General features: G+C 44.6%; 1 protein-coding gene across 1 annotated transcript in view; it reads right to left on the reverse strand.

Annotated features, from left to right (window-relative positions):
* The window catches only part of LOC134160046 (hexokinase-1), a 39,464-nt gene that overhangs the window by 12,352 nt on the left and 14,899 nt on the right, over positions 1–12,213 (reverse strand). Inside the window, exons 4-10 of the mRNA XM_062611666.1 lie at positions 9,342–9,461; positions 6,582–6,677; positions 5,250–5,349; positions 4,979–5,162; positions 4,608–4,763; positions 2,388–2,621; positions 576–880 (exon numbers count right to left, since the gene is read on the reverse strand). Coding sequence (XP_062467650.1) covers positions 576–880; positions 2,388–2,621; positions 4,608–4,763; positions 4,979–5,162; positions 5,250–5,349; positions 6,582–6,677; positions 9,342–9,461 — 1,195 coding nt within the window. The remainder of the gene's footprint in view (positions 1–575; positions 881–2,387; positions 2,622–4,607; positions 4,764–4,978; positions 5,163–5,249; positions 5,350–6,581; positions 6,678–9,341; positions 9,462–12,213) is intronic.

Here is a 12,213-nt window from a genome sequence, read left to right on the forward strand (position 1 = left end):
TAAAAGAACATGTGTGTATATTTAAAGAACCATAAACAAAACCTAAAAAAGTGCTTTCCCTAGAAGGCACTTTGATAGAAAACCTCTTAGAAACTCAGTTGGGAAGATCTTCATCAAAGGAGTATTTAGACGCTGCTCTGATTAATCCAGCCGTTTGTGTGTGTGTGGTTTTTGGTTTCATTTTGTATTAAAACAACAGGGAAAGGGACCAAAACAACTGTTCCCTGAGGAAAAGCAGAAATTTGGCCAGCCACCCTGAAATACAAAGATCTGCCCAGGTGGTGCAAACAGTGTTTGGGTTATGAGTTCAGCTATGGTTTTCTCTCCCCCAGGGCATGGCTATCTTGGACCCTGGGGAAGGACATGGGGCCAGGCTGCCAGCAACCAGCATACGGGCAGCGCAGGCTGCCCTGCCCATGACTGAGATTTCCTCCCTTGCCTAGCTCAAAAGGCTCCTCTTTCATTGTTCCATATCTGTTCACCCTCCACCAAACCCAAACCCCTTCACTGAGAGCCCAGTTTGGTCGCCTCACGGATGAGCCAGTGCCCTCACTCCAGCAAGTGCATGCTTTTACCTGTCCCATCCGGCGTGCTGCGGACAAATGTGGGCAGCATTTTCACTTTGGCAGTCTCATGAGTCTTCTTCTTCAACCCTGCTTCCATCTCCGCCCTCATCCTCTTCTTCACCTGCAGCAGCTGCTCATGGGTGAGCTTGAACTCAGCCAGCGTCTCGTCGATGAGACGGTGCTGTTCTGACAGCCGGTATGCCACCGCTGTCACCATCGCTGCTCCCTTCCCGCTGCCACTCTCCGAGAGCAGGAACCGCACCTCCGAGTCCGGCACCAAACGCCGGGTGGTTTTGTGCAAGCGCCGGGCATACCTGTGGGGAGGGGAGGCTGCAAGTCTCTGTCTGTGTTGCCTCCCCAGCGGTCCCCAGAATTTCTGCTGCCAACGCAGACCAACTGCAAAGGGAGCAAGGAGCCTCACCATGCCCAAACCAGCTACAGACTCTCCAGTAGGAAAACTGCCAGGTTTTCCCCATGGCCTCTTTCCTTATGAGTTTCTAAGAAAGGCCAGCAAAAACCAAGGGAGAGCATCAGAGTCTCATCCCCTGAACCTGACCCTAGATGGGAGAAACCCCCTGGCCCAGTGCTGCTCCAATCCCCTCTCCTGGGATTATCAAGCTGTCTAAACCTACTGGTTTAGATGGTGTGGGGAAACAGTTCAGGAATAAAAATTGCCATGTATGTTATCTTAACACACCCCTGACCTACCATCTGGAAAAGCTAGCCAAAACAGCATTATTGGAAATATTTTTGTTTGACAAAATTTTATGTTTTTCTTTAAGGATTTTTTTTTCCCCCAACAAAAAGATGAGAAACTAAAAGTAAACGTTAAACATATTTCTCCTTTCAAAAGTTTCCTCATAAATGAGACTCAGCCCACCTAGCCAGCTCCAATACCAAGGTATGTCCTGTATGATGTGCACCTGCTTACCCACAGCTAAATCCTCCAGCGAAGACTGGAAACTGACTTGTTCTCACCAGTTCTTATTTACTAAATAGAAACCATTTACTATGTGTGCATAAACTACACTTGCACACTGCATATGTCTTCCATTTCTTTATTCTGAACTTGGAAATCCTTATGTAGGTGCAGCAGCTCCCAAACATCTGCAGCATTAGGGCTTGGGCACTGGGGTTATGACCCTAATGCACTTAAACCCTGTTATGAGCACCAGGTACACCCCACAGCAGAAGAGCTCAAATTCCTTTCTGATTTCTACATAAATCTAAACAGCTGTTTGATTAAAAATGTAACTTTCAAGATGGGGAAAACCAAGTCAAAACCAGTTTTTTTAAAATGCCATGGAAATGTAAGCACCATGTTTTTTTTCCCTTGGAAACCCCAAGTATCTTCAGGGAAGACTGAAAACAAAACAGGGTTCGGCACAGTTATTTTCTAAACAACTGAGTTTAAATTGAAAACAGAGATCAAGGTGCATTAATGCAGGTCTCCTTAAAGCACAGAGTAATACTTTGTACAAAGAAAAGTCTCCTACTAAGAGGTCTTTTGAGATCCCTTAAGATATGTACTAAAACCACCACAGTTTTCATTAATCTTACAGTATCCAGTTACTCAGTTTTGGTTCTTTTTTTTTTATGGTTTTGTTGTTTTTTTTTAAGATGTCACCCTACTTCTTCATTAAAGACATCTCCCCTTTCCACTAAGCTCCCATCTCAGACCAAACCCCCACACCCATGGGTTCCTTATCTCACACCCAAACCACATGCCTGGGTGACATCTCGGGGTTACTTGCCCAACCCTTTGCAAGCCAGAGACTGCGACAGGTGAAGAGTGTTAATGGCAGGAGCAGAGGAACTCACTGTGGATGCATCTTGTAGAGGGAGCCATCAACCCCCACAGTGGTCCGGAGACGGCCAACCCCTTTGTTATCTCGCAGCTGGTTGAGGATGGCACCCAGTGTAGAGGCTACCAGGTTGGCTGAGCGGAAGGACACGATGGTGCAGACGTGCTGGACGGCAATGCAGTCCTCATGGGATGGCTCCACCCCCAGGCGGGTTAAAATTTCTTTGGCTTTGTTCAAACCTTCTTTGCTTCTACAGAGAGGAATAAAGGATACCTTCTTAGTGGGAGAGCTATAAAATGCAGGACTGAAGCACATCTGACCATGAGTGTCCCTGCTTGGGGTTTGAGAAAGCGGTCATACAGAAAACTTCTTGGAGATCTGGACTCCTCGAGGCTTGAAATAAAATGCTCTAAATATGCATTCACTCACAGACAGAAACAGCTTTCCATTAAAGCCTGGTGCAAACATGCCACCTACAAACCATGTAATTCCAGGCACTATAGCAGCCACCTATGGGCAGGATTACTCCCATATGTACCCAAGAGCCTGCCCTCCTTCATATTCATTTCCCATGAGGCAGACATATATTATGCCACTGGCAACCTGTCCAATTCTAATCATGTGCAGGTCTCTTTCCAACACAGAGTAAGTTTCTGTTGTGCCACATGATCAGAACAAATCTTCTACCAAGCAAGCTTCTTGTACTCCAAAAGTGAATGCACAAAGCATGGGACCAGGACCAGCCATATCCTGCAGAGATGGGGCATCCCCTACAAGCACAGCATGTGTGGTAGCTCAGGCTACAGTTGGTCTGACAGCACCAGACCCAAAGCAGGGCAGCAACCACATGACAGCTCCTTCAGTGCACTCCCAAGAAAACTAGCAGCTTCTAAAGCACTTTTACAGACCTGGAGGAATTACATCCATCTTGATCACACTGATGCTTTAAACTTCAGCTTCTCTCTGCAGCCAGAAGCACCAGCCCCACAAAAGCATACACCTAAATCCCACGCTCGCTTGCTTGTATGTCTAATAAACTAAAAGCGTGAAAAACAAAACCCTAAGTCATTTCATCCTAATGGGTCTCTTCTCAGGCTTTTATGACCTCCCTGAATTTCTGTCTCTTGAACTGTGTTTTCCCTCATCAGCACCCAGCCTGAGAGCAAAGTTTCTGGCAAAACTTATCTATGTCCAGCTCAGTCATTTCCCAGACAAAAACCACAAAGAGTATATCTTGTCATTACTAACTGCACTCCATATATCTTTCTAAGGACTGTTGCACCTTGTCAGCATCAGCAAGAAATTTAAAACTTCACAGGGATGGGCCCCCTACTTAGAACCAAAGTGCTCTTCAGGAAGTGAGGTGCGATTTTAGAGCTAATTTTGCCCTTAACTGAATTTCTCAATACCTGCATTTTTCTCATTGCTGTTCAACTTTACATTGGTCCATTACACAGACCTCTGTGCTTAAGATGAATGAACACACACACTTAACAGAAATCTGTGTGAGAAAAACCATCTGCAGGGACAGGGGTGAAACGGGGCAGGGGGCAGACACTGTAGAAGTTACTGGCTATTCCCTTCGCACTGCATTCATAATCAATAGCACCTTTATATGTGTGCAACAAAATCAGCAGCATTTCAAAAAGAAATGCAATGACTACAGTACAAACCATCCCAGTGATGCAGATTTTAAAAATGCAGGGGGGAGACACAGTAAGTACTCACCAAAGGGGTGATGACAACATAAGAAACCAACTGGTGCATAGCTCAGAGGTCGCCATGTAGCACTCGGCACTGCCTATGAGACTGAATGCTCTGCCTTGTCACACTTGTTTTCTTTCTGCCCAGCGACTGCGTGGATACAGCAAGGAGCAGCACAAGTATTCGCTCAGAGGCACTAAGCCAATTCACCCCTGTGTTTAGCTGCAGGGTACAAACTTCTGAGTTTTTGTGAGCGGGTGAGAGGTAGCACAGAGCATACCCTGTAGCTGCACAGACTGACTGCCTTTCACAGTTCCTCCCAACACAGAAAAAGGGAGAAAAGGGCTTGTATCTTAGGGAGGAGGGCACAGACTGTCTGCTGGGGGTCCCCAAATGCCAGCTCTGCACCTGTCCTGAAGGATGGCAGCCACCCCAGTGCAGCACATCTCCTCACAAAGTAAAAAGAGATACCGCAGAATTAACATTCAGAGTCACTAGGAAACCCAGGGAGTGAAAAGGGTTAGGTACTTACTTTTCTATGGCAGAAACGTGCTTTGTCTCAAACTTCCCTTTGGTGAGAAGCTCAGGGGTGATTCTCCCCTCAAAGAGCAGCCCCTCCTTGGCCATCTTCACCAGGATGAGCCTTACCAGCTCCCCCATGTAGAGCCCACTTACCATCTTCTCAAACCTGTGGGAGAGGATAGCAGCAGTCACCCACCAATCCCCGGGCAACACTGGGAGGCAGAGCCCAGCTGTGCCACCACACTGCCCAGCCCAGCCTGCTGTTTGCTTCACCACAAAAGTTGAACTTTCTTGAACTGCTGAATTCATAACACAAGTGGAAGAGGGACCACAGAGTGGAGAACAAAAGAAACTAAGCTCACAAATTACTGTCTCACTCACAGCTGCTTCCCAGGATTAAGCGATCCACGGTCAATCTCTCGATCAAATTCAGTCCTGATGTCTTCTAGTGAGCCATCATCTCCAAAGGCCCCCCATTCTGTGTTAATGCACATTCTGCCTTCATCTCCCTCCACTAGGTCAATGTGCCTCATTTCCTCCATGTAACAGGCATTGGTCCCAGTGCCTTTAGGGAAAGGACATCAGAAAGTGATAAACAGGCCACACAAAGAGAGAAAAGCCACATGCATGCTGCAGAAGCAAAGTGCATTACCAATGATTAAGCCAACTTCGCAACGCTGGTCATCAAAACCACAAGTCATCATAGTCCCAACAGTGTCATTCACAACAGCCATGATATCTGCATCGTAGTCCTGAGGGAGGAACAAAATGTTACTTGGACCAAATGGCTTCTCTGAAAAACAGTGCTTGGTTTATCACTGGTTTGCTTGTACCAGCTAATTTCACAAGGAACACAAGACAGTCTGTCTGAATACCTCAGCTCATCTTTTTAAATATCATCTGCTCTGTCTGCCAGTTTCCTGTCCCACATACCCAAGAAGACAATGACAGCAGACTAATGCACCAAGCAAACAATAAAAGAGCACCAGCTAATTTTAGAGAGCAAAGACCCTTAGGCAGAAAAGAAATCAGCTATACATGAAGGAGGGAGAAACTCTGCAATTAAACATCATGGAGTAATATGACGCAGTTGCTTGAGGAGTTAATCTAGAAAATATTCTCAAGTTATGTATTTCTCATAGAATTCACTTAAAACATTTAGGAGTTTTATTTCAAGTGAAGATTTTGACACAAAATTACAAGCAAATAATGCAATTAAATAAGTTATCCAAATGACATTCACTCATTCCTTTCCAGCTCTTCAGTGCATTATTCTTCCTGATACCAAGTCTGATGATAGTAACTGACTATAGTAATGCTGCCCAGTGACAGTAAAACTCAGGTTTGCTTAAGAGTCCACAACCACCCAAATAGAGCAAATACTGCCCAGTGCCTGATGAATTTGGATGCTGAATAATCAACTTATCACCTGGCTGCAAGCATTATGCAAACCCAAATTAATTCCATCTCACACTCGGTGCCTTTTTGTTTAAATCAGCAGCTGGGTCACCTTCACCCTCTATAAAATCAGCAGCAAGAAACTGCAGGGAGCAATGCAGCTCACTGAGCCTGAAATTCCCCTTCCCTTCCACTCTGCTCCTCTGCTGCTCCCAACCGAGCTGCTGCGCAACACAACTGAACGCAGACCATGAGATGCAGTTTCTCAGGAATGGGACGTGCCGGTATCACTGAAAAGCTGTGGCACTGACACGCAGACTTTCTCCGTTTTTGGAGAGTGATAAAATTGTGGAAGGTTGTCAGCGACAAACCGCAACATAGTGCCTCAGTTTTGTGCTATAAAATCACAGCTTCCACACAGCAACTCTGACATCATTCTCCCAACAAATGGCAAAACCACGTATCTTCACACAAGAAAGCAGAGCTACTCCATCACTCAGATCACACGCTCAAGTCACTGATGTGAAGGACACAGAAACTTCAGCTTGCTGTGATACAGAGCTAAAAAGCATAAAGTACAATTTACCCCACGTTTCTTGATGGCTCTGTTAAGCAGCCTCACAACATCTGCTCCCTCCACTCCACTTGCTTTGAAGCGCTTTGTCCAGGTTATCAGAATACCCTGATAAAACAAGAGAGCAATAGTCAACAGGATGCCACCATAAGACACAAATTGATATTTTTTCCTTAAAACCAAGATTTTATACTTCAAATACACCTTCAGGTCTCTTTTCTTATATGACCTAGCAACTCAACTTGCGACACTTGGTGGTCTTTGATTCTCTTTACAGTAAACTCAAAGCTAGGAAACTGTTTTCCTCTCCCTTGCTAGAAAATGGTTTGTTTGCATTTTGTATTTTCAGCCCACTCTTATCCTTGTTGTTCCTTGACAGTTTTTCTTGGAAAACCATGTAATCCTTTCAGTCCATGGAAATCAACTGCTTTCAAAAAAGCTGACTGCATGGAACTAACTGAAAGGATGTGATGTTTGTATGTCCAGGACTCGGCTGCAGCGAAGATCAGACTGCTGCAAATTTGCTGCCTGAAGTCCCAGCTGCCCAGGCTTGTTTCACTGTGAGCTCATGTTTACAGGTTAGGGCAAATGGAAATACTGGAAAGGTAGCAATGCATGGCCCTGACTTACAGCATGGATCAAAAAGGGAATCCTGGCACTGAATTCCTTCTCTGCAAACTATCATACAGAGCCTGCATGTGCCTCAAGGTAATGACTGCACCTGAATTTTTTCTTTTTAGATAATGCCTGCCTGATTCAGAGCATTTCGTATATGAGTAAATAATAATAAAAGGAAATAAAAAAGCATTGACAGTAGTTAACAGGAAAGACAATTCAAACCAGCTCAGCTATTCACACCCATCAAAAAAATCACATCTATCACAACAGGAGTCCCAGAAGCTAAGAACCAGAAAAGCTGAAGCTTATAGGCACAAGAAGCCATTGCCCAGGTGCACATTTGCCCACATCTCAGCTTAAAAATCAATCATGCGTCTTGTGCACATTCTCCTTCCCAATAGGGGATAGAAGGGTCAGGGCAGCTCTTTCCAGGCCAGGAGGTATTTGTCCTACCACTAAACCACAAACTCAGTTCATGCAAGTTTTGCCACTGTGCTGCCCTCATTAGCATTATTTAGAAACCCAGCCCCATGATGCTGCACAGGCAAACCATGGGCAAAGCCCAGTCTGCGGGCACAGCTTTAATGACCAAAAGGGCCCCTTGTTCCATGTAAGTTTTATCATTCAGGAAACTGGTCAAACCACAGTGACAAAGAGCAGCTCCTTTTAGCATGACCAGCTGCTCCGCTGGAAGGATCTTTTGCCTCACCAGCAAGACTTTGGCAGCAGGAAGGAGCCCTTGGAGTGAAGCAGGGTTGAACAAAACACAACCACGCAGTGCCATCTTGTCACCCTTGGAGAAAACAGGGACCACCCTGCCTCCTCCTGCTCAACAAGCACAAGAAAACAGCAGCCAGGCAAGCACAGCCTCACAGAAGCAGCAATTCAGGAAAAGATTTGGCCTACAGGGTTCAGGAAAATGCCTTTTCAAATGTCAAAAAAAAAAAAAAAAAAAAAAAAATCACAAAAACTCCCAAAAGCGTTTCCTTGTTTGTTTTTTTTTTTCTTTTTTTTTTTTTTAATTGAGACTCTTACTATCTTACTCTTACTATCTTCCTCCACTCTGCTATGGCTCATCTCCAAGTCTCTACAGGTATCCATCCCCAAGCCATCCCACATGCTATCTACCTGCCCCTGACGCAGACAAGCATTATTTCACCCCAGCTGGCTTGAGCAAACCAGCCCACAAACAGGCAACTTTCACCACGCAGCTAAACAAATTTTCTCAAGGGCAACTCAACTTCACAACCACATCTCCAGCATGACTCTGCTGTGGTCAGTAGCCTGAGCCCTACCATCCACCATGGACAGATTGGAGAGCTGCACCAAAGTCAACTCATCTTTCCTGAACTGATGCACAAAAAGGCAGTGCTCTGTTCTCAACTATGTTCAGACCCTGACTTAGTAAGCACCCTTGGTTTCAGCTCAGCATAGCTCAAGAAAGGAGAAATGTAATAAAACTCGTGCCTCACCTAGCTCTCCTCAGCACCAGCATCTGGGGAGCTGTTGCACCAGGCTAACCTAGAGACCTGCAAGCTAGAAAAGCAGGTCTTGTTTTAACAGTATAACCTCTTCACTTTTTGTGTGGATTTAGCTTTTCTCCATTAATTTGCTACACCGTTGACATAGCAATGCTGTACCAGGAGGCTGCTGAGTCATTTGTGGTACAATAAGCAAAGAAGGAAAATACCATAGCATCCTTGTAACGGGAACCCCATCAGTCACTGAATACAACACTAGTTATTTCCAGTCTTTTTTAAAGCACATTGCTTCCAGGTGGCCTGCCCAGTGCACTTGTGAAGTTCGGCAAACTCTCAGCAAACACTGCTGTGCTGGGTCCTTCCCAGTCACACCCGATGGAGGGGTGAAAAAGGTTGCACAGGAGGCAGGAAAAAACTGTTGTTGTGTTTACATGGTAAACCGTTAATACTGAGGAGCTCACACAGAGGCGATACAAAAAAATCAGATGCCTCTCCATCAGCTGTTAACCAGATCTTTTAGACAGAAACATAAACACAAACATGAAGTCTGACAGTGAAATATAACACTCATTTATTCTGAAAATGAGACCTGTCTGGGATACTGCTTTCATAGCAGTGTTTTAATAACACAGTAGCTCTTCTGCATATTAATAAAATTGTGAAATCTTCTTACCTCATCTAGCTTGGATTGTCGACAGGGGAAAGAAAACGTAAACCCAACTGGTAATTTCTTGTCTTTGATTTGTTGTTTCTCCATGAAGTCACCCAAGCATTCAGCAACATGATCAAAAAGCTGTAAGAAAAGTACAAAACCACCACGATTAGACATACAGTTTCAGGGAAAATATATTTTGAACTGTATATAAAAACTGTACTGGGTGACGGGAAAGGGGAAAATAGCTGCTCCAAATTGCCAAAGATATATAAATGACGTATCTATGAAAATACTCTCAGGCAGTGTATATTAACACCTTAATGATTAATAAATTATGAAATACACTGTCCTTTTATGCACCTAATTCTGTATGGCGTCTTTTATACCTGCATAAAAATGCTTTTCCTGAAACAAGGGGCATGTGGCTCTTGAGCCTGCCATAAACCTTCCATCTAACATTCTATGAGAACAGAACTGTTCTTTTAACCTTTCAATAAGAGGAAGGAACACCTGAAAAGAACATTTGGGATCCAGTCCCACAGGAGGTTGAGCACTTTTACAGAAATGCAGAGAAGACTACATCTGCTTCATTCAAGCAATGCCGAGATCGGAGAACCCAGCACTATGCAGGAGCCACACAAAAGGACATCACCTCTCAAAGCTATTCCTAAAGCACACAACAAAGAAACGAAAAGGAAGCCCAGGGGATTTGTGTTAGTATTCTAGATGTTCTGAGAAACAACCCAAAATGGGAACCATTTTCTGCATTTTTTTAAATGCTAATTACACAGGCAGCCTGCAGCAAGCTCACAGGTGCCAATTCCCACCCAGACGTACCCTGTGACAACAGCACTGTGTGTCCCTGCCAACCAGGCCAGGAGCCAGGCATGACAGGGAGTATGTGGACACGAAGGCAAGGGATGTCTCTCACACCGAGGTCTTTGGAAAGACGCACAGGTAGATCGCAACACTCAAAGCTGCAATCAAGCCTTAGCAACCGAAGCAACAAAAATACACATTTGTATCTACCAGTACAAAAATGCCAGACATGCCTTGAACTGACACATACAACAAATGAATGTCAAACTACTAACAAGTCACTGCTTGCCCCAAAAGATAACTGTGCTGCTCATTTTAACTCCCCGAAAAAGAACCCCCAAAACAACAAACAAAACCAACACAACCTTCTCTGCAGCACTGGTGGGATGAGGCTAGGGAAAATGCCCAGAGGACTGGGGATAACTGGGAGGGAGTACAATACGATATCTATGGATTATAATTAGCCTGCGCAGCTTTATTAGGAACAATTTACAGTCTCAGAGATATGGGAAAGCATTAGACATGCTGCAAAAATTACAAAAAATGAAGAGGAATATTTTGCCATTCAAAGCAGGTCAAGAAGTGATATGTGTAATGTTACAAGTAAAGCCATTCCTAAAATGAGGTCAGATTTGTTTATGCATAAATGGAGTAGTTTCCCCTTGTCCTGGGCAAATCATGGACATTTTTCTGAGCACACACAGCAAAACAGCATGGGAAAATAAAGTGAGACTATTTTTAGCTGTCCAAATCAGGGAGAGAGGTAAAGGAGCTATGAAAAGAACTATAGTTGAGTAATAAAATACAACAACTTCTCCAGGAGGAACACAAAAATAACAGGAGTATATGTTTTTATTATGCTTTCCATCTGAAAGTATCTTGCTAAATACTCAATCCGACTAAACTTTCAGCTCCTCTCAAGACTACAAACAACAACCAGGGGCCAACCTCAAACCCCTCAGGAATTCAGGGAACAAGAAACTGAAGTATTGACAGTGGATGTTAACAAAAATCACTCTTATGCAATGAGCCATGACTGCATACAGAAGAGCTGGGATGTGCTTTTGAAGTCCAACTGCAGAAGATCCCTGGGTATTCCCACAGCAGTCTGGGATGTCCATGCACCTTCTGGTGTTCACAGTCCCAGTGCGACCTGCAGAAGCTCGCCTCCGTGAGTTAGCGTGCATGCTTGCTGCAAGCAATGCACTGTCAGTCACCAGGGCTCTGGGCTGGCAGTGGGGCGTGTGAGCATAACCCATGCCACAGCCTGTACAGGCAGTTAACTATTAGCCACATTCTACAGTAGCAGTGCGTAGTCAGTAATGCATGGTCTGGCTGGGCTACCGTTTTCAGTAAAAGCACAGAGGGAAGACACTGCTCAAAAGAAGAAAATGTACAAAAAAAAAAAAAAAAGAAAAAAAGAGAGGGGCATTTATTAATTTTGCTACCACTGATGGTCGTAAGAGTTTTCATTAGGAGATTCAAGGAAGCATTGCATGTGCCTGTGCCATATTAACATCCAAACCTCACAGATGTCAAACAACTCCAACAGGACACTAGAGGCAAAAAGTTCCTGTGTATTTCATTAAAGTAGGGCAGGCAGATTGATGAAAAATCCAAATTCCCATCCACCCACAGGTGTGTGGAAGGAACAGTGTGAGACCAATATTTTATCAAATGTCAGAGACAGAGCAAACACCAGAGCCAAGAGGAAAGGACCAGTCATATTTTACACCTTTGTAGACCTGAAGCGATACAACCATGAGATGGCTGAGCAATATGATATCAAGCTTCATTAACTTCCTCTGGTCACAAAGCTACCTGGCTCAGGCTGGGCTCCAAGAAGTCTCCACGAGGATGCATTTGGCTGGCAGCCATCAGACTTTGGCAAGCAACTGAAGATCTGAGCTCAAGCCCCTGAAAGGGGAAGATTTAAGGAGCAACAAAAACACATCTTTGGATCAGGGGAACAGCCACAAATCCATAACCTACCTCCAGTGGTGGCAGAACACAAAAAGCAACAGCAAAATTAAGCCTCAGGCATGCTCCCATTTGCTGAGTTGACACAGAA

Source organism: Pezoporus occidentalis, unplaced genomic scaffold (assembly GCF_034315485.1).
Source record: "Pezoporus occidentalis ecotype Australia unplaced genomic scaffold, CSIRO_AGI_Poc_V1 ctg155, whole genome shotgun sequence".
In the NCBI taxonomy this organism is placed as follows: domain Eukaryota; kingdom Metazoa; phylum Chordata; class Aves; order Psittaciformes; family Psittacidae; genus Pezoporus; species Pezoporus occidentalis.